Source organism: Phytophthora cinnamomi, assembly GCF_018691715.1.
Source record: "Phytophthora cinnamomi strain GKB4 chromosome Unknown Contig7, whole genome shotgun sequence".
NCBI lineage: Eukaryota > Oomycota > Peronosporomycetes > Peronosporales > Peronosporaceae > Phytophthora > Phytophthora cinnamomi.
The window spans coordinates 636,782-656,866 of NW_027150940.1; the positions used below are offsets into that span (position 1 = coordinate 636,782).

Genomic DNA, 20,085 nt, shown 5'->3' on the forward strand with positions numbered 1-20,085 from the left:
GCGTAAGCATGAACGTCATGATTACCCTGCTGAAGGTCGAGGAATTCCGCCCTCGACCGGAACTCGTTTTGCGGGGGCTCAAACGCTTGTCTGAGCTCCTCTTTGAATACTTCGTACGTGCTGAAGCACGTAGGATCGGAGAGTCGGCGTCCATACGCCCAACTCCTTGCGTGTCCGCCAAGGCAGGACATGGCGAACGCGACCTTCGACAGCGGGTCGACGACGCGTCGAGCCGCTATGGCTGTGTCGAGCTTGACAAACCACCGGAGGAGTGGCTCGCCCTCTCTTCCCACGTAATTACTTACGCTCAACTTTAATTGTTGAGCACGCGGAGTCGTCCCTGACGACGCCGTCACTGAGGAAGCAGCGTCACGCTGCTCCTTCATGATGAACCCCAGAGCAACACCATGTTGCTCCGTAGGCGATAGCGTACGCAGCATCGTAGCTATCGCCGCTTCTCCAATGACTGTTGACAGCCGTTAGAGGGCTTCCCACTCTGGGTCAGACAGGTGGGGGCAGTCTGCGCGTGCAACATGCGTTGCGGGCGTGTTGGAGCTCTCCATGGGCACCTCCGTGCTCATGGGGTTCTCGGCTCCGCGTTCGTACACCTCCTACGAACGTCAAGCAGTCGGTCGTTGGACGGACTAAAAAATGCAACTAGGTGTAGTGGGTCTAACTTGACTCACTACTTTTGCTTACACGTTGCGCTACGTGTATGAGGAAGCGTAAGTACTTAGTAATTACTTAGGCTAATTATATTTGAATACACAAATATAATTTAAATAAGAAGGTATTCCAAGTGACTTAGAATAGGTAAAATGAGAACTGCATTGTTTGTAAATTGATCTTCCTCCTAACGGAAATTACGGAATAATACCCCGGGCACTATTTAATAGTACCCCTCACAAAATCTCGAAAGGTTACTCTGTATTACCAAAAGGTTACATCGCTACCTTAGCTTACTCGTCGATCAGTGCAGCATCATCAAGAGCGTCGTGCAGCTCGTCCAGGTTAAAGTCGTCCATATCCTCGTGGTCCTCGTCAGCGGCTTCCCAGCTTGTACAGAATTGCTCACCATACACGTCGTGCTTCGCAACGTGCCAGTCCAGGTAGCTGTCTGCAAACCCAGCAGCAGAGACTGAGTTAATGACAGTGTTGCTGTCAGTGAAGTGAGGTGTAAAAAGATGACTGGTCATCAGAGCAGGGTAGGGTACGTGAGTTACTGTAGGGTTACTACCGGGTTACTCTGAGAGGGTACTATTTGGGTAGAGGGTATTAATCGGGAATTTCCGTTAAATCTGCTAAAACTGTTTTTCATCTATAAAAGGGGTTGATAGCGACTGGCTGTCAGAGCCCCGCTAATATGCACGTCTCTAATTGGTAGAAAGATGCTTTCTACCAATAGGATCTTTGGGTAGGTGTGGACCACTCATTGTGGTGGCCCACTTCAATGTATCCATTGGTGTGTCTTACACCAAGGTGAGGAAGTATCTAAAACTCTTAACAGATATCCTATCTGTTAAAAATCACAAGTGGCTTGTAGCCACTTGTACGTGTAACCCCGTTTCAGGTAGCCACATCATAGGTGCCTCGCTCGATGTCTGCAGGTCGCTTGTTTGACGCTCTTCTCCCATGTTTTTTTAGTTTTTTTGGGAGTATGGCTTCACACAGGCCACGCTTGTTCATTATAATAGTCCCCACTCTGTAGATATTCATCGATAGCAATTGCATTGCCAGAACCACTGAGGAGTAAAACCTATCAGTTACGATCAGGCGGAACGCGCGCGGTCCGGCGGACACGAATACTTGGCGTAGGTTTCGCACTACCGCTGCCGGACCAGACTTCTCGTCGGGCGGTGTGCTCCCGTCATACGTTTGGCGCTTACCGCAGTAGCCTTCAAACCTGTATGAGACACAATAGGAACATGGTTAGCATGTAGCAGACATGATAAGATAACTTATAAGCCAAAAAAAAACAGCGTGCCTTGAGGAACGCTATTTGCCTACCGGATGCAATACGCGGTCTGTGAACAGCACAGCATGAAAAGCTTGGTACCCCATTTATGCGACTTATCCTTCATGTAGACACGCATGCGGTTGAATGAAGACCTCGATGGAAGCATCAAATGCCATGACGGGTTGCGGAATGAAGTTGCTCTGGAACGTTTGTTGGAGCGTAGTAATGACAGGTCGTAGCTTCCACGCGCGATCAGTCGTAGCATGCGCGTCATCATTTCTGCTAAAGTGCATATTGCGTGACAGGTGAGCGAACCGATCCCGAGTCAAAAATGGGTTGAAACACCCACGGGGGATGGCTCCTTCGTCTGTCGTCCTCCAATGGTTCTCAAACTTCTCTTTGTTTGGGGAAATCGTTCTTGCAATCAACAGGCCGATGAAAACGCAAAATTCTCGACCCGAAATGTCGGGCGCAGCAAGCAACCGGGCTTTGATTCGGTCAGGAGACTGCACAACAAAGTCGGTATCCTGTCGACGGCGATCTTGCTCTCTAGCGTGTTGAGCAGCTGCACGCTTGTCTAAATTTTCCAAGAAGTAGTAACTCTTGCCGGCAATATCCTCCCACATCTGGGGCGGCGCAAACAAAAAAAAACGCCCCCAACGCCGTCGAAGCAGCAGCCAATGCTTCATCAGTGGGACCGTGCTGTCCCCGGTAGATATTAGGGTAGTCATCACTTATCCAAGTATTCGCTCGTGATTCATACGGCTCCCCCATGTATGGAAACGGAGTACAAATGTTTGGAACGCTCCATCCATTGAATTTCATATCCTTCAAAATGTCCGCATGCACACTGCCCCGGTTGATAGCACCCAACCCTCCCACCGCTTCGACTAGCGACGGTTCGAACTGCACGTCAGAGCTGATGCCACCGTCCTCCACCATGTAGTCAGCCTCGCCAGCGCCAAGGTCCTCATCTTCATCAATGATCGACGTGCCCTCGCTTTCTCCACCCGAGTCCAAAGCTGCATATCCCGTCACGTCTTCGCCAGGAGCGCGAATGTTGGGGTCGTCTAAGAAATACACGGACACGATAAAACTCAATAACATGTATCCATAACGTGTATATACATCATAAGCGTACCCAGTGCAATTGTAGCATCACCATTTTTGGTTTCCTCAACTTCTGCATCCGACGCACTACCCATCGAGCCGTTGCCATCGTCCACGAAGCATTCACTGCGGTCCGACAAACCTCCATCGTCAAACTCGGCGGCAAGGTTGCGTCGGGAAGTTTCTATAGTTGCATACAAAATGACCAAATGTCAAAAATGGCTCGGATACAGCTAGTGTGTTGAAGTGAAGTCGTACCATCATGTGGAGATGTAGCTATCAGTGATTCGGAGTTTTTCTCGCTGGCGGGGCTACTGGGGGCATCCATCCCTCCATAATATATTCGATAGTGTTAGAATCAAGCATGTATGGACAACTTAAGTCAACCGCACCTCCATTTGATGATTCGTCATTGATCTCGGAAGCAACATCCACGCTAGCAACTCTCGGCGCGGGTACCGACCCTCCACCACCTGGCACTGCGCCCGGATTCGCCGAAACCGTTCCCGGATTTGTATAAGATACGATATTATTAGAATCAAAGCGTGTAAAGACAATATAAGCCTGCGCACCTCTGTCACGTGTTGCTGCTTCCTTTTCCTGCCCATCCGCTCTCTCATCGGTGGTCGTGGTTTCTGAAGGCTTCACGGCTTGCTTCTTCATCTCCTCTGACAGGTCAATCTATGTTAAACGCAAGAATTATGCCTCACAATTGCCACAAATGCTTACCCAAGTCTCCAGATAGCCCATCAGCTCCTTCTCACCGACGAAGAAGTCCACGCCTCGCTTGTCTTTCTTCGTCTTGCCCGGCTTCAGGTAGGTATGTTCGTTGGAAAGGCCCGTAGGCGCTCTCGAGCGCCAGCCTTCTCGGTACAGCTCACGCCAACATGCTTGAAATCCAGACATCTGCGGGGTTGCCGGGGAAATTCTCGATATAACGGCTGGCGTGTGGTGACAAAAAATACCTGTAATCCCCAGCACTGATTTGTGTCCACCCCATCTCGGACCTCTATCCCTTAATTGTTGAACTGTACGACTCTTGCACGGCATCCCGGGAAGGATAAGAAATAAGCCTAGCCCTCATTGACTTAACCTTTGTATGTTGTCATACAAAAACAAAGTATAAAATCCTTAACGTGGCTGATACAGGATAAGCATCTTAACGAATCGTGTCTCATTCAGGCTCTCGCGTTGGGGGGTTAAGTGACAACGATCTAGCATTAGCGCTTCACTGTATAATCATATTCTTATTTTCGCACGCTCACCGCTAAATTCAGAGCTGTTCCGGGCGAAGCACGGCTTTGTTTCCTTCTCAAAAGAGAAATTCTCGACAGTGCAATTCTGCGAAATTCCTCGACCCTGGTACGTGGGTTGGTACGTTATCTCATGCGAGGGACCAGAATGATCTCAGCAAAAGACATCGTAGGTATAGATGTCTCCGAGAGTGTAGCTAGCGTTATTAATGGATCCACACCAGGCATTCATCCCTTGATTGATTTGCACTAGAATCTCATCCGTTTTTGTATAATACACGGTCGTCATCCCTTTTACACTAGCTTTTATTCTTTTCTCCTGCACAACAATTGACAGGCGCGGTTGAACATACGTTCGTATTGCAAGTAGCAGCAGTCTCCGCTAAAACAGGCCTAAAGCATAGTTTTGGGTTCGGTCTCCATTGGAGACTTCAAAGTATAGATAAATGGATTTCGTCGTGCAAAGTGCACGCAGTCTATTTTAGAAAATATTTGGAGACTTCAAATCTAGTGAACAGTCGCACAACAGCATCATGGAGGCCCTGGACGCTCGAGTTGATGAAGTACTCGGCAACACCACCGCAGCGTCCACCAAATACGCGTACTGTCGTGCATTGATACAGCTTGCGGGGTGGTTATATGCCAACACAGATCGTGATCACCGTGAAGTCCTGTTTACAAGGCAATTTCTCGCACTGGAGTCCGTCAGTGATGACAGCATATCTCAATGGTTCACACGTGAACCTTTGGAGAGCCCCATGGACCTGCAGGTGCTAACGACTAAGGATTGCATGCGCTATTTAACCTCGATGGAGCAGCACGGTACAGGAGGGAAGTCCACGTTTGGTAATGTTCGCTCGGCTTTAGTGTATCTGTACGCTACGACTGAGCACTCACGTCCTCATGGTTTTGACCGCCAAATGAAAAGATTTTTCAAGGGACTTCATCACACTGTTGCCCGCACTGCACAGCGAAACAACGAGCGACTTACTGAGGGTAAGGAGCCGTTCTCATTTTCGATGTACAAAGAGATTGCCAAAGCTATGCTGCGCTCAAGCAAGAAGAAAGAAGTTTTTGGTCACTCCTTTTTACTTATTTGTTGGATTTTAATGTACTGCGCTAAGAATGCAGCAACCATTCGACATGCACATGTTTCGTGGCAAGAAGATGCCGTTACCATAAAATTTGCACACGTGAAGAACGACCAAGACGGTAGTCGTCCTCGGGGTCCTCGCCATATTTACGCCAATCCGACGATGCCAGAGATTTGTCCGATTTTGGGCTTGGGGATTTATTTTGCTGTTCTGGGCTTCGCCAGCGATGGAAAATTATTCAAGGGTGGAAATCAATACAGTCGATTTCTCAAGTTACTGAAACGTGTGCTAAGTGAAGACGTATTGCAAATTGTGCTATCAAAGTTAGGGATGACAGTGAAGGAATTTGGCACTCACTCGGCGAGGAAAAGAGCTTCTACATACGCTAGCAGTTGCTCAACATCAGGTCCGTCCGCTGCGTCAATATGCCTTCGCGCTGGCTGGACTCTTCCTGGGGTCCAGGACAAGTATGTGAGATTTGAGGCTGCTGGTGATATGATTGTTGGGCGCTATGTGTCTGGTCTGCCCTTTGATTCACCAAACTTTGCTACATTACTCCCATTTTTTAGCCCAGTAACCAGCTCTGAAGAAGATCGATTGGAGCTAGAAAAGCGTTTAAAGTTTGCTATGGATACCGTCTATTCTGGAGCACCACCAAGCTTGCGAATGGTGTGTCAGTTCGGTCTTGCTTCAATACTGTATCACTTTGTGTTCTTACGCGAGCACTTGCCACATAATCACCTGCTGTTCACTACCTCTTTATCTACACCATGCAATCGATCGCATTTTGAGTGGCTTCGCCAACGAGTTGTTTGTCGTAATTTTCAAGTCAATGATCCCATCACTCCAAGTGGAATTCCTCCACATGTGGGAATAATGGTCACCTTGGCACAGTACAACGCGGAAATTGATTCGTTAAAACAAGGTCTGACTAATTCCTTCGCGAATACTCTTAAACGGCACGTTCATGGTTCAATAACGACGATCGAGGCGTTGGAATCAGCTTTTGCTGCGGTTCTTGCTCGTTCACAACTTAGTTGTACCCATTTAGCTGGCGAACAACCGGATAGAAGGACTGTTGATGTCGTTTCCACGACGGAATCACCTCTCGAGCTACAGCAATGGGGTGGTGGCTTTCGCCGAGTTGCAGAAGATTTTGTACTTCCTAACGGGACACTCCGGCTAATATGGCAGCATTGGTGTGTTGGATCACCTGCACTACGGATACTGTCAAAGCATGACATGGCTACCCGAGTTGGAAAGGTTCGCCTGGCTGAGCTCCAGCCACTGATGCAAGTTATAGAAGGCTTACTATCAAACACCGAGCTGCGCCGAGCTAAAAGCTCTACCGACTGTGCTGGCCTTCTGTACGAGCAGATCAAATCTCGTCTTCCGTTTTCGTCTGTGTCTAGTAGGGGCAGAGAACGAAGATTAGATCACTTGTCGTGGAAAACACTAGCTAGAGAGATGAGCACCCAAAATTTACGCTGAAAAATGTATATTATCTTTCTTTTTTCGAGCTGATCACGCATCGAGTCCCATCGTGCAAATTGCACGATGAATTCTAGTGAATGATTGCATTCTCGTGAACCCACTAGCTTTTTGTATGCCTGAAATAACTGCATTCGGTGAAATCTTCGTGCACAGTGCACGAAGAAATGCATAGAAACCACAAGTTTTACACGACGTTTTCCTGACAAGTATCGATTATCTACAAAAAACTATCATCAATGCTAATCAACGCGAACAAATCTCTTCAACAAAGTAGATTCGAGGAACACCTTGCGGCTGATATTATATATTAACTCGCTCGTATCAACTGGTCCTCCACGTCGTTATTGTGGCGGGTGATATTATTTTCCCAGTGTTCGAGACCAATGTCAAGCCTGGGGTCAGAAACCTCAAAAGACACACCTCCCCCACGAATTTCCGCCTCGCGGTGAGTCTGCATCACTGTTGTGGGGCCTAGCGACGATAAACCGCCGCGCTTCAAAACCATTCGAGTCGTCTCGACGAGTGCGAGCGACATATTCTCGTAAATTGGTTCAATTAGCGTCCGCTTGATGAATACAACACGGCCTTTTTCCACGTACTTTCGCGTCACAGCGCGCATGATGACACGGAATTCCAAGCCTTCTATGGACAGCGCAAAACAGAAACTCGTCATGTGGGTGTTGCTCTCGGCAGTAAAATTCTACAATAAAAAAAAAGCATACTTCGTGAGCAAGAAGCCGTAACAGCATCAAGGCGAGAACCAGTGGAAACTCACCTGTAAGAAGTAAAGGTTGCTACTTCTGGACTCCATCTTCCCCCGTGTCCAGATCACCTTGGCTGTCTTACGGAGATCGAACGGCAGCGCGTAGCTATCCAGAAATTCTACAAACTTTCCCATAGCCCGGGACTGTACCGAGTTGTTTCTCCGACCACAACAAGGCAGCTCCATCATCCCAGTCTTCTCAAAGAAAGCGTCCACACCTTCGTACACCTCGTCCAAACCCAACATCAGCTGGTTGAACACCTCCTTGTTGTTCGCCGGCGGCGTGATGCCTCTGGTGTCTAGCCGATGCTGCTTGATGAGGTCCATCGACGACGACACCAGGTCCTCTCTCAACTTCCTCTTGATGGCTCGCTGCAGACTCTTGGCCTGTTGCAGCTGGAGCTTCAAGGCTTCGCGCAGCTTGGCGTTCTCCTCTTCACTCTTCTGCCGCAGCATCGACTGGCGACCTGCGATCCTCTCCCAGATGACCGACGCCTCCGTCTTGTGTGCAGCTTGTGGCTTGGCTGTACTCTTCAGTCTCAACGTCTCAATAGCGGTGGGGAGGGTCGAGTGCACACCCGCAGCCAATTTCAGGCGCTCGAGCTCGGCCGACAGCTGCTTCACCACTTCCCTCAGCGTCAAAACTTCTTCCTTGCGGCGCTGTCGCCACGATTTCTTCTTGTCGGTTGCGATTGGTCTCTCCGGGGAACTGGCGGAGCTGGTGCTGTCGGACCAGGCGACCAATGTATCACACCGCGTCGGGGTCGAGGAATTAGAGGAGACCGTGGGAGCTGGCGCATCAACTTCGTTGTCCATTTCGCAGTCGGCCAGGAACGCCAGCACGGACGACTCGTCCATGAGGAGATCCTCGTCACTTGAGAGCATGATCGACATACTGCGGGGGTCAGAGCGGTGCGGTGCCGCGCTGCGAATTGAATTGTCTTGGCAGTCGCGCAGCGGGACTGCTGGTCTGACTGACCGCTCTGAACTTTTCGTGGAGTGGCGTCTGAAACGGATAACCTGTAGTATACGGTGCTGACAGGGTTTAGATTAGGCTTAAAAGAACTGTAGGAAATGATTTCTCGGTGTATCGGGTGTTGTAGAGGTTTCAGTACTCCCACATGGGCAATCATTTAGAACGGAAGCGAGTGTAATCATAGTATTACGCGACGCCGCAAGAATCCAGCGTTGTGGAGAGTAAATCCATGGTAGTGGCATGCATCTCTACGTCTGGTCGGGTATGCATGCAGTGTGTACCGCTCGAGCTCTGGTGAGAGCTTTCGTGAATTCTTCAGAACGACCGAATAGAATCACGCACCAGCATATCCTCGACGCTGAGGTTGAAGTGAGCGATCGAGTTCTCTCAGGCGCGAGCCCCGCCTTCGTAGTACGGAGTGGTCCTCCAGCTCGAGTGCCCGCGCTGAGCTTTTCCGTGACTCGGCGCTTCGTGGTCCGTCGCTCGGCAGTGTGTTTGCAGCACTGTTGTCGGTCCTGTCGCGGATGGCTTGCCGCGCTTCAAAAGAAGGCGCGCTGTCTCCTTAAAGCAAACGGCGAAAAGGTCCTGGATCGGCTGGACCAGCTTGCGCGTGATGAGCACCGTCCGGTCTTGCTCCACGTACTTTCGAATTGCGACGTGGACAACTACTGACATCGCCCGGCCGTGCCTTGTAGTGGTGAGGCAAGCGCTCTTTAAGCGCGTGTTCTCGTCTGCGGTAATATACTAGAGAAGCATTAGGTTTTGTGAGCCTGACCAACGCTTGATGAACATTGCAGCGACGTACCTCTGCAAAAATCGCGTTCGATTCTCCCAGCGGAGTCGTTTTGAGCGCCCAGATCGCCTGCTCGGTCTGCCGAAGGTCAAATGGAACTGTGAAGCAGTCCAAGAGCTCGAGGAAAATGTTTCTGTCCGCGTGGTTTGCCGAGTCATTTCGTCGTCCAGGACATGTCACTTCCTGCATCTTCACCTGCCTGAAAAACTTGTCGAGATTGGCATACACCTCGCCCATTCCGGTCATGAGGTCGTTGAAGACCTCGCTGTTTCGAACCGATGGGATAACATCCGCCGTACCGAGGCTTGACTTGGGCGCAGCGAGTGGCCGTAGCCGCCTCTTGACGGCACGCTCGACCGCTTTAATCTGCGATTGATGGCGCCGCGCAGTCGTGTATTCTCCTCCTTGCTGGTTTCCAGCCGCACTAGCTGCCTCTTCGTTAGATCCTCCATCAGCGACGATAACCTGGGCCCTCGCGAAATCGAGGTGGATTCATTTTCTCCTGTCGGAGAGTGTCTGACAGCTCCGCTACTAGTCGGCGCAACTGCAGAGCTTCTTCCCGGCGGCGCTGGTGCCACGACTTCTTTGGCTCCAATTGCGGACAGTCGATGTCATTGGGCTCCTGAGACTGGTCAGATCTCGACACTCCGACGGGAGAACCTAGTAGGGCGTCGTATTTTTCGAGAATAGCTGACAGGCTGGGATCGAGGTCCAATTCCAGTCCGTCGATATCCCAGTCGTTGCCATCTTCGTCTGGTGGCACGGCATTCAGCTTTCCAGCCTGAATATACGAAGACTGAGCGTGGCGTCTTTCGGGTTGTCTGCGATCGAACGCAGCGGTTGGACCATTTCGCCGCTGAACACTTCTCCAGGTCGAGCGACTAACAGCGCTTCGCCGGTAACGAACGGGTTGATTTTTTAGATCATTTGGTCATGGGGGGCATGAATACAAGAGCTGGCTGGCCAGCCACCCCACGCAGTTCTCATCGATTCTTCGCAGTACTTGCTCACCACGTCCTGTGCGGAACAAACAGGGTACCCGCGGATTGAGACAAACGCCAAATGGTCTCTGCCATAGCTCCTGCAGGCATGTGAAGAACGCCGGGGTCACCATGAGGTTCATGAGACTGTAGCCATCTGGAGCACTGCCACGTACAGAACTGGATGGCAAAAGTGGGAGAGATGCTGTTTAAGTTCGTGGCGACGATTCTCTGCCAAGCGGCAGCCACCTGCTCCTACTTCAGTTTTCACTTTGAGCGCTTCAGTTACAACACCAAGCGATGGTTCGGTCGCCGCCCCGACGCTACGAGGATGAATCGGAGACGTCCGCGTGCTACTACCCGCCCAACGACATGGGCCCGTTCCTGTCGACGTCGTACAGCCAAAGCGTTGCCCCACACAAGAAAGAGCGCAAGAAATTGCTCAAAAAAGCGATCCCCGTCGTGGGCGGTGCGTTGTGTTAGTTTTTTAACGACGGTCTCCGATTTCTCCCTACACTAACTCTGTACGTGTTTACTGCTATATGTGCAGGCTTCGTGGTGCTCGTAGTCGTCATCGTCATTATTGCAGTGACTTTGCACAAGTCAAGCAGCTCCGATGAGAAGTCCAGCTCTGGAAATAGTGGGAATTCCAGCTCCTCTTCCGGGACTTCAGAGTCTTTGTCGTCGTCTTGCTCCCCCGTCGCTGCTAAAGACCGCACTGTTGCGTTCTGGCAGAGTGAAGTGGCTGGGTGTGACAGTGTTCCGGACGGCGTCACGCACGTTGTTTTTGGGTTCGCTCTTGTCGCCGATGGTGTTATCGTGCCTTCGTTCCAGTCGACCGACGCCAACATCTCGCAGTGTGTGGAGCAGCTCCACGCCCGGTGCATTTTGGCGATGGCGAGTATCGGCGGATCGACCAACAATCAAAACATGTCGGAGGTTGCCAACGCTACGCTGTTCGCGGAATCTGCAACGGCTTTGGTGTCGAAGTTCGGGTTTGCTGGGATCGATCTGGACGATGAGACTGTCGGGGCAGAATTCAGTGCTGATCGAGCTGTTGGGATGTTGAAATCTATACGTGAAGCGTTGGACACGGCTGGAAACACGACAACGCTTCTGACCTACGACGCTTATTTCTACGAGGGGGACGCATCTGTTTGCTCGGCGGAGGCGACTGCAGCGTACTCGCGTTGCTTTCCCACTGGGATTCTGGACTATGTCGACTGGGTGAACATCATGGCGTACAATGTTAACTTGGACAATGAAACTGCAGCGTCAATTTATGCTGCTGCCGAGAGCACTACGTTCGCTGCCTGGGGGACTCAGTTGGGTGGGAACTTTTCGCTGGCTACGATCGGTCTTTGTGTCGGTGGAGGGTGCGCCTATGGTCCTGGACCCAACGCCACGGTCATAGCCGAGTGGGAGGAGTTCGCTCGCCAAGATGGACATGGCGGCATGATGATTTACTCTGCTTCGGCTGAGGTAAGTGATGATTTCCCAGTTACTCGGAGTATTATCAGTACGACGTTTAGCTCAAGTTAGTGCAACCGATGCAGTAGGTTTTACCTCGTGGGCGTATATTGGATAATTACATGTATACGAAGCATCTTTTGAAAGACGAGGTTTTGAAGAGAAGCTTGTTTAAGTTAATACTTACAAAGTAAGCTATGTTGAGGCCGTGCGTTGATGGAGATCGTGTTTTTGGTTATTAAATATTAAATTTTAATGCTAAATGCATGCTACGCTTGTGTTTCTTTTTTGTTCCTGATTTTTCAACCAAGAGCTGAGAAGCAAAGTGCGGAAGCTTTCAAGTTTCGTGTTTTAATAAACTGGCCCGGCTTTCAAAAGCATGAAAAGAAGTCTATTGAAGCAGCATCTGGCGACTGGAGATTTGGAACCAGGAACGTTAGTCACGGTGTTCAATGTGCCTCAGCGCTCCCTGCCCGCGCTTCGGAACGCATGAGCACTCGTATAATTTCTCTATACGAGTGCTCATACGTTCGGCAGGGAGCGCTGAGGCACATTGAAACATGGGCAACCCACATTAACGATGTAAGTAGCTTCATCTGCGTACATCCAGAACGGAAAAAGAGGAACAAAGTGAAATGACTTATAATGGTAAGTAGAGCTTTATTACGCGTTCATTGGAAGGTATCTACGGTAATTAGCAAAATTTAATGGTGGGATCGCCGTACCAACTTCACCAAAGACGACCATTTGGACTTATTGGCCTTAGCCTTCTTGAGCGCCTCAAGCGCCTCCGCCCTGGCGTGTACTTTCCGCGCGTTTCGTAAGAAGTCTTGATAGGCATTGAGCTTCTTGTACTCGTCTGTCATTAAAAAATCGTTCAAGCCCGTTGCGCCGGCCTTCGTGAGGTCATCCCTTTTGTCTTTAACACCCAGCTTTATGGCGTATGCGTCTTCGTTTAGCCCCTCCGCCATTAGGGCTTTCATTTCCTCGATAGTCAGAGCCGGAGTCATGGCCCTTTCTTCGGAATCAGCTATAGTTGTGCGGTGAGACCTCAGACGGCGCTGGGTTGAACCCACTTTCGATTGGTTGTCCGTCGCGGTTGCAAGAGCTTCGCTGGTGAACAGGCAGGTCGCCGCGATCACCACCACCAAGAGCTGAGATAGACGCATGAGTGCCTTGGTTGGGACCGGGAGCCTAAGAGCTGGAGAGTAAATCCTGAAATGTACATTCGTTAATGCGGGCAGGATGAGGACCAATCGATGCGAATCTCATTGCAACACCGTCATCACCCATAACGTACCGAGACCGTCGTCATCCGTATTTGAGATCTCCTACCATTCCAGAGAGATCTTGTAGATTGTCTTATTATATTGTAAATCGGCCGATTTAGTTGCTTATTAAGATTTGTAACCCCCGATTTGCTAAATCCGACACCCTAATTAAACTGGGGTGCCTCGATTTCGCCTCAAAGTTACTAACAACGACGACTACGGAGGCAACTCGTATGAATTGGGCTTACAATCGCTAATCGCTACATATAATCAGCCGATTTAGCTTGGTATTCAGACCGAATGCCCGATGTTCAACCGACATTCGGTCCGTGTAGCTAAATCAGCCGCAATTTATTCAGAGAACAATCGTTGCAGTGGCTGTCGCAGTATCGCGTCCAACTAATTGTACAGGGTTAATGACACGAAGAAAACAAATGGAGCTGCGCACGGCTGCACCTACACGATCTCGATGAGTGTACTACAGCATAGATGCCACCACTGCTCGTGCCTGAGGTATATGAATACAGGTTAGTCATAATTATGAGTCCAACGAAAGATTTGTACTCCGATTACAATCGAGATACCCCCGATTTAGAAGTCTACAAATCGTCTGTGAGCGGCCAATTCAACAGGACAAACTAATCGAGTTTTACGATATAGAGCATCCGGGATTGAAAATCTGATCGGGAGACGGGATAAAACACTATGCAACCGAATCGCGGTTTGTATGGAATGAGCATCATCTCTGGGGAACATGTTGTTCCTAGGAATACTGAAAACGGACATCGCCGATGAAATGTACTAGTAACTTTCTATCGGCACGCCACACGTGATGATGTGTACAAAGTTTGTACACACTATTACTAAAAACATCACCATGGCTGGTCTTTTTTACCATGGTCCAGCCGGATTACGCCACTAACTACAGAACATCCTCTCTGCAGTGGTATCCCAAATAGTGATACTCTCTGGTTACTAGTAGTACTGTTAGTGGGTTCTCCGGGTATTGTGATTCCCGGTCAAATTTGCCTGGCTGAGGCAGTTAGCCCAATCGATCCAAAGGGCCCCAATACAAATTCAAGTCAGTAAGAGCCTATTCTCTACACAGCTGGGGATGGATATGGTCGCAGTGAGAACGCGTCTCTAGTTCCAGTGCTGCTGGAGATGAATACCAAAATTAGCCAATCACACGTTACCGAGTTGTGCGTGCACAGGTTGAACTGAGGGTGGGTTCTCAAAATCCGCTGGTTCGGGCCGCCGACCTGTCAGAAGCCGTGGTCGTCGACAAAGCATCGCTAGCCACCAGGAAGGAAGCTGCGATCAGCACCAACACTTGAGAGAGATGCATGAGTCCAACGGTTAGAAATGGAGAAGGGGCGCGAATTTAAAAGTGAGGCAGAATGATAGTCCGTGGTAAGCATTGACCACTGGATTGGTGTAGTCAACTATTGATCATTGCCAAGGAACTTTCTCATCCGAGATGTCATCCCATCTGCCCTATAGAAAATATGCAACCGGAACCCACACACCAAGTTTGACGCTTGCTCTGGTGGGGATGCCTGTGGCTCTCCGACCCATTTCGGGACCGGGTTCCGATACCCCTCATTACACTATGGGGAATTTTCGAAACTTGGGGCCTCCAGTCCACCCAAATATCCTACACCAGGGTGCGGATTGGCAGGGCGGACCGTTCCACGGAGTGGCAAGATATTGCCTATCGCCAGCCTCCGTGGAAAGTCCCGCACTTGGCGGGGATCGATCCCGATACCTCCCGGTTTCCGTGTCAGGGTGTGACCACTGGCCCACGGGGATCGGTGGCTGCCCTATACAAAACCTCGTTGTGCTGTTCCTGTATAGTATGCGATTGCCGTCCTCAACAGCAAATGGACTTTTTGACGGCAACAAGTCCCATACATATTACTAGTTGAGTAGCTGCTACACACTACGTACGGATGGTGATGATTTTTTTAATTTTTCAATGCAAAGCTATAGATTTAGCAACCTACGTAGCTGATCGGTGTAATTCGTTCAGTCGAATTGTGCAAAACGTGTTCACACTAGGTATGCCCCCTTCACAAACCGAGGGAATTTTAGAACCCGGTTTCTTTTCTTACCGTAACAAAGATGAATCCTACCGCGGAATTCGATCCACTTCGCGATACCTATTGCCTGAGCATCGGACTCTAGCATACATCTTTTGTTGCACCACGCGTGTTTTGGAGAATGAAACAAGTAATAAAAGTATGCAGGTTTTAGAGTGTGTTTCTTTTTTTATATTTTTTTACGTAGCAGCGACAGGATAGAGTCTACGACAGCATGTGTACATTTTCCAACAATCAACACTACACCTTTGGGGCTAGTTGTGCATTTCGATAATTAGGGTGCGGAGTGGCGGGTTGAGCTCAACTGGGAGAACACGTTTCGCTGGCTCGTTAGTACGGATACGGATTTACTCGACATCGGTCAAGTTAAGCGATGATACCCGGTTCAGTTTATTCCAGATGGCTCGAGAATATTAGTGTATTTTTTAAACCCAAATATCCTAGTTCCTTACTATAATAACTGTAGACCTGCTCGGTCTACAATACCACGCACCGAAGCGTAAGAAATAGAGTAGACATTTAACGAACAGGTTCTGTTATTCGCTTAGACGTAAGAACCCACCGTTGTCTTTAATCGGAACGATTCCACATGTTGCTTGTTCAGAGATCAGGCACTCGCATCGACCAACTTGCATAGAGACAGCTTAGCGGTCGTAATCCTTGGAGGGCCCTTACTCTTTTGCTTCTCAAGAATTTCGTTGGCCTTTTCGAGATGCTCGCCGTACTTCTCGTGTTGTTGCAGGTACATTGCGTTGGTCTCAACCAACTCCCGATCGATGCACAATTTTCTTCGTTAGTTATCTCGAGAGCTGGACTCGTTCTTCAGTTTCAGCTTCATCCTCAGTTATCTTGTAGTGAGGGTGGGTTCTCAGAAGTCGCTGGCATGGTTCTTCAACGTGGTCGGGGGCCGTGGTTGTCGAAAGAGCATCGCTGGCGACCAGAAAGGAAGCCGCGATCAACACCAGAACTTTCATGAGTTCTATTGCTTGAGTGAATTGCTAAGTGAGAACCAAGTCAGAGGGGATGCGGTAGGAGGATAGGATTTGTGTTCGTCAATAATGTTGACGAACTTTAAATGAAGAATACACCCTACCTTCGTCTGAATGATAGTTTTAAACTATCTTACTGAAAAGAGCGAATCAGGAATTAAGAGCATTTAGTGCTGAGACGATTGCTAACCTTGGCGCCGCATTGCTGGGACGGCAGCAGCAGTGTCAACCGGCTCAGATTATGATGACCCTGGCTTACGAGGTGGAATAACGGAGGCAAATATTACAGGGCCGAAATACGCTGGCGAGATATTACGGTACTGTGGATGCGAGCCAATGTGAAGGAGTTAATCGAACGGATGGTTGTACATGTAGCTGGTGCGTACCGTACCGTTATAACTCTGACGTTGGTGCCATGACTTGATCAGACCATAGGAATCAATAACTTTTCACATGCCACATCACTGTCGGCAAAAACTTGAGTATGAGTTTGTTTCCGGAAGACAATAGGGCAAGGCTAGTTCCAACGTCATCAATTCGTTCAGGGGCACCTGCGTCTGGGATCTTTGTATGTATACTCTGGAACGAACAACGCACGGTTTACGCATTATCCATTCCTTCATAAAATTAACTGATGCAAATACACCTCGCATCTGTTCACCATTGCAACGTGTCCGGCAGATACTTTTCCGCGAGTCCAAGGTAGTACATGAGCTCGTCCTCGACGCTGGTTTTCTGCACTGTGCTCTCCGACACACACGCCACTTTGCCGAGCGAGCTGATCCATTCCTTGGTGTCCACGTCCTGAGGCGCGCAGAGGTCGTCGTAGTTGTCCTGCTCATACCAGGTCTTGAAGGACCAGAAACGGACGACGTCCAGAGCTTCCGCCGGCAGGGTAGTCCTGTTCCGAGACAGCACTTGATGCAGGTATTCATCCGGCGTCCAGGGCAGCACAACGTGCTCCAATCCACACTGGCTACCCGCAGTACCGCCGCCGCCACCTTTCTCAGCATTGCAGTGGTCCGAATTCAACTCGTTAAGCTCTGGGAACTCGATGGAGCTCGGAATGGGTTCCCCCACGACCCACGTCGAGTTCTTGGTCATCCACTCCTGCGCCGAGATGCTGCGCAACACGGCGTTGTCGTCGTCTGTCCAGCACAAGAACAACATCCCCAATGCACGCAGGAAAACTGCGAGCTGCAGCCAGTCCGGGTGTCCGTCGTCCTTCACAGCAGTGGCACTAGCCAGCATGTACTTGATCACCCAGCTATTCTGCCTCTCGGCGTCCCCTGTCAGCTCCATCACGCACTTGCACGCTTCGGGCACCGACATCCGAGCGTGGCTCAAATCCCCATATATCGCCACTTGGGTCTTCACGAACGCGGCGGTTTGGTACTTCCTCATGATTTTCACGAAAAGAGGCTGCGGGTCTGCCTTGTTGCAGACCAACGACATGATCTCCCCTCCGTCCCAGGGCACAGGGTCGTTCGACACTTGCACCTGTTTCTCCAAGGGATCGATGCACAGATAACTCCCGTGAAAACTGCGAAGTGCCACACCTCCGGCGACTTGCGCCGCACTCTCGGCATGGTGCGGCACCACCTGGAACGTCTCCCACGTCGAGTTTAAGGGTCGATCAGCCAGAATGGTGCCGTCCTCCTCCACGCATAGAAATTTCCCGTGCACACTGCGCAGGAAAACCTCCCCCGTCGCCCCCAAAAGGGTCTGCCACATGCACCCATTGCCTTTGGAGCTCACTTCGATGTTGCCGTCCTCCCCGGCCACGAGGCACGTGCCGTCCGGGGTCTGCAGCGCCATCATGCAGAACCAAGTGCTTTCTTTGGGGCGCACGGGGAAAAAGGTGCTTTTCTGGAACACCGATACCATCGGCACTTTGCGCAGACGCTCATCGCCGTACGACGCTTATTTCTACGAGGGAGACGTATCTGTTTGCTCAGCGGAGGCGACTCCGGCGTACTCGCGTTGTTTTCCCACTGGGGTTCTGGACTATGTCGACTGGGTGAACATCATGGCGTACAATGTCAACTTGGACAATGAAACTGCAGCGTCAATTTATGCTGCTGCTGAGAGCACTACGTTCGCTGCCTGGGGGACTCAGTTGGGTAGGAACTTTTCGCTGGCTACGATCGGTCTTTGTGTCGGTGGAGGGTGCGCCTATGGTCCTGGACCCAACGCCACGGTCATAGCCGAGTGGGAGGAGTTCGCTCGCCAAGATGGACATGGCGGCATGATGATTTACTCTGCTTCGGCTGAGGTAAGTGATGATTTCCCAGTTACTCGGAGTATTATCAGTACGACGTTTAGCTCAAGTTAGTGCAACCGATGCAGTAGGTTTTACCTCGTGGGCGTATATTGGATAATTACATGTATACGAAGCATCTTTTGAAAGACGAGGTTTTGAAGAGAAGCTTGTTTAAGTTAATACTTACAAAGTAAGCTATGTTGAGGCCGTGCGTTGATGGAGATCGTGTTTTTGGTTATTAAATATTAAATTTTAATGCTAAATGCATCCTACGCTTGTTTTTCTTTTCTGTTCCTGATTTTTCAACCAAGACCTGAGAAGCAAGTTTCCTGTTTTAATAAACTGGCAAAGCATGAAAAAGAATATATTGAAGCAGCGTCTGACGACTGGAGATTTGGAACCAGGAACGCTAGGCACATTGAAACATGGGCAACCCACATTAGCGATTTAAGTAGCTTCATCTGTGTGCACGATGATGAAAGGTGGAGTAGCAGCATTGTCACTTCACTTCCAGAACGGGCAAAGACAAGTTTTTTCGAGGTACTCGTTCAATCAATCGCTTAATCGTAACCAACCTCTAAAACGTGTTGTGTCTAGTCAATACGGCTTGTTCAGGACTTGACACTCTCGTAGCGTCAGCCTTGCTTAGCTCGGGGAGACAATCAAGAGCTCTTGATCCTCGGTGATCCCTTGCTCTTTTGCTTCACAAGAATTTCGTTCATCTTCTCGAGGTACTCGGCGTACTTCTCGTGCCTTTGCAAGTACATCGGGTTGGCCTTGACCAACTTCCAATCGATGCCCACTTCCTTCACAAGTTCCTTCACTTGACTCCTAGAGAGGGGGCCCCTCTCTTCCGTGTTAGATTCATCTTCGGTAACCTTGAACTGGGTATGGGTTCTCAAAACCCGCTGGTTCGGGCCGTCGACCTCGTCAGAAGCCGTGGTCGTCGACAAAGCATCGCTAGCCACCAGAAAGGAAGCTGCGATCAGCACCAATACTTGATAGAGACGCATGAGTCCAACGGTTGGAAATGGAGACTTGATAGCTGGGTCGCAAATTTAAAAGTGAGGCAGGATGATAGTCCGTAGTAAGCTTTGACCACTTGACTGGTGAGGCAGCAAGTGAGATAAGCAAGTCAGCTATTATATTTGGCTAGCATGACAAAGCTTAATACTAGATTGCCAAATACATAGTGTAATCCGCATACAGGTTTACCATACTCTACCTCACTATAAGTGCTGTTTGCACTCGTGTTGGTCTGTTTGGACCGTGTTACTGTATTGTCGCCAAATCGACTATGAATATGTTGCCATTATCGTCAATCGAAATCCATCCTCATGGAGGAGGCTGCACAACTTGTTTGTTGTTATACGGATACCTTGTGCCACAAGGTATCCGTATAACAAAACCAGCGCAGCGAATTTGATTTAAGATTATACGTTCACAGACCGACCCAGCCAATCCTCCGTCAAGCTTCACCAACAAGTTTATTTTCTGCTGTACACTAGCAGTGAGTTTGCAAGTGCTAGATACCGGTACAGCTAAAACTTGTGCGAGCACTACATATACA

The 20,085-nt window shown here is 49.7% G+C and overlaps 7 protein-coding genes across 8 annotated transcripts; 1 reads left to right on the forward strand and 6 right to left on the reverse strand.

Moving 5' to 3' along the window:
• Nucleotides 1-959: 959 nt before the first annotated feature.
• IUM83_11056 (Proline rich antigen 2) lies at nucleotides 960-3,800 on the reverse strand (the record flags this gene model as incomplete). 2 transcript variants are annotated; one of them, XM_067935596.1, is made up of 9 exons in its annotated part: nucleotides 960-1,117; nucleotides 1,874-1,903; nucleotides 1,985-2,003; nucleotides 2,840-3,027; nucleotides 3,099-3,251; nucleotides 3,326-3,397; nucleotides 3,460-3,546; nucleotides 3,640-3,735; nucleotides 3,797-3,800. In XM_067935596.1, 9 exons carry the CDS (start codon nucleotides 3,798-3,800, stop codon nucleotides 960-962), a joined length of 807 nt encoding a protein of 268 aa, XP_067798766.1. The 2 variants fall into 2 exon arrangements, with proteins under 2 accessions (XP_067798766.1, XP_067798767.1); XM_067935595.1 differs by lacking the exon at nucleotides 1,985-2,003 and adding an exon at nucleotides 2,008-2,024 and having other exon boundaries at nucleotides 1,839-1,903.
• Nucleotides 3,801-7,403: 3,603 nt separating this feature from the next.
• IUM83_11057 (uncharacterized protein) lies at nucleotides 7,404-8,556 on the reverse strand (the record flags this gene model as incomplete). Its single annotated transcript, XM_067935597.1, has 3 exons — nucleotides 7,404-7,446; nucleotides 7,508-7,608; nucleotides 7,684-8,556. The coding sequence occupies 3 exons, from the start codon at nucleotides 8,554-8,556 to the stop codon at nucleotides 7,404-7,406; spliced, it is 1,017 nt and encodes a 338-aa protein (XP_067798842.1).
• A 478-nt stretch (nucleotides 8,557-9,034) lies between these two features.
• IUM83_11058 (uncharacterized protein) lies at nucleotides 9,035-9,686 on the reverse strand (the record flags this gene model as incomplete). The annotated part of the gene is made up of 2 exons (XM_067935598.1): nucleotides 9,035-9,391; nucleotides 9,453-9,686. The coding sequence occupies 2 exons, from the start codon at nucleotides 9,684-9,686 to the stop codon at nucleotides 9,035-9,037; spliced, it is 591 nt and encodes a 196-aa protein (XP_067798846.1).
• A 1,034-nt stretch (nucleotides 9,687-10,720) lies between these two features.
• Nucleotides 10,721-11,962, forward strand: IUM83_11059 (Carbohydrate-binding protein; the record flags this gene model as incomplete). Its single annotated transcript, XM_067935599.1, has 2 exons — nucleotides 10,721-10,889; nucleotides 10,971-11,962. The coding sequence occupies 2 exons, from the start codon at nucleotides 10,721-10,723 to the stop codon at nucleotides 11,960-11,962; spliced, it is 1,161 nt and encodes a 386-aa protein (XP_067798845.1).
• A 632-nt stretch (nucleotides 11,963-12,594) lies between these two features.
• On the reverse strand, nucleotides 12,595-13,059 carry IUM83_11060 (putative secreted RxLR effector protein; the record flags this gene model as incomplete). The annotated part of the gene is made up of 1 exon (XM_067935600.1): nucleotides 12,595-13,059. One exon carries the CDS (start codon nucleotides 13,057-13,059, stop codon nucleotides 12,595-12,597), a length of 465 nt encoding a protein of 154 aa, XP_067798753.1.
• A 3,850-nt stretch (nucleotides 13,060-16,909) lies between these two features.
• Nucleotides 16,910-18,139, reverse strand: IUM83_11061 (Inositol oxygenase; the record flags this gene model as incomplete). The annotated part of the gene is made up of 1 exon (XM_067935601.1): nucleotides 16,910-18,139. The coding sequence occupies one exon, from the start codon at nucleotides 18,137-18,139 to the stop codon at nucleotides 16,910-16,912; it is 1,230 nt and encodes a 409-aa protein (XP_067798754.1).
• A 1,038-nt stretch (nucleotides 18,140-19,177) lies between these two features.
• On the reverse strand, nucleotides 19,178-19,528 carry IUM83_11062 (putative secreted RxLR effector protein; the record flags this gene model as incomplete). Its single annotated transcript, XM_067935602.1, has 1 exon — nucleotides 19,178-19,528. One exon carries the CDS (start codon nucleotides 19,526-19,528, stop codon nucleotides 19,178-19,180), a length of 351 nt encoding a protein of 116 aa, XP_067798743.1.
• Between the last annotated feature and the right edge of the window lie 557 nt (nucleotides 19,529-20,085).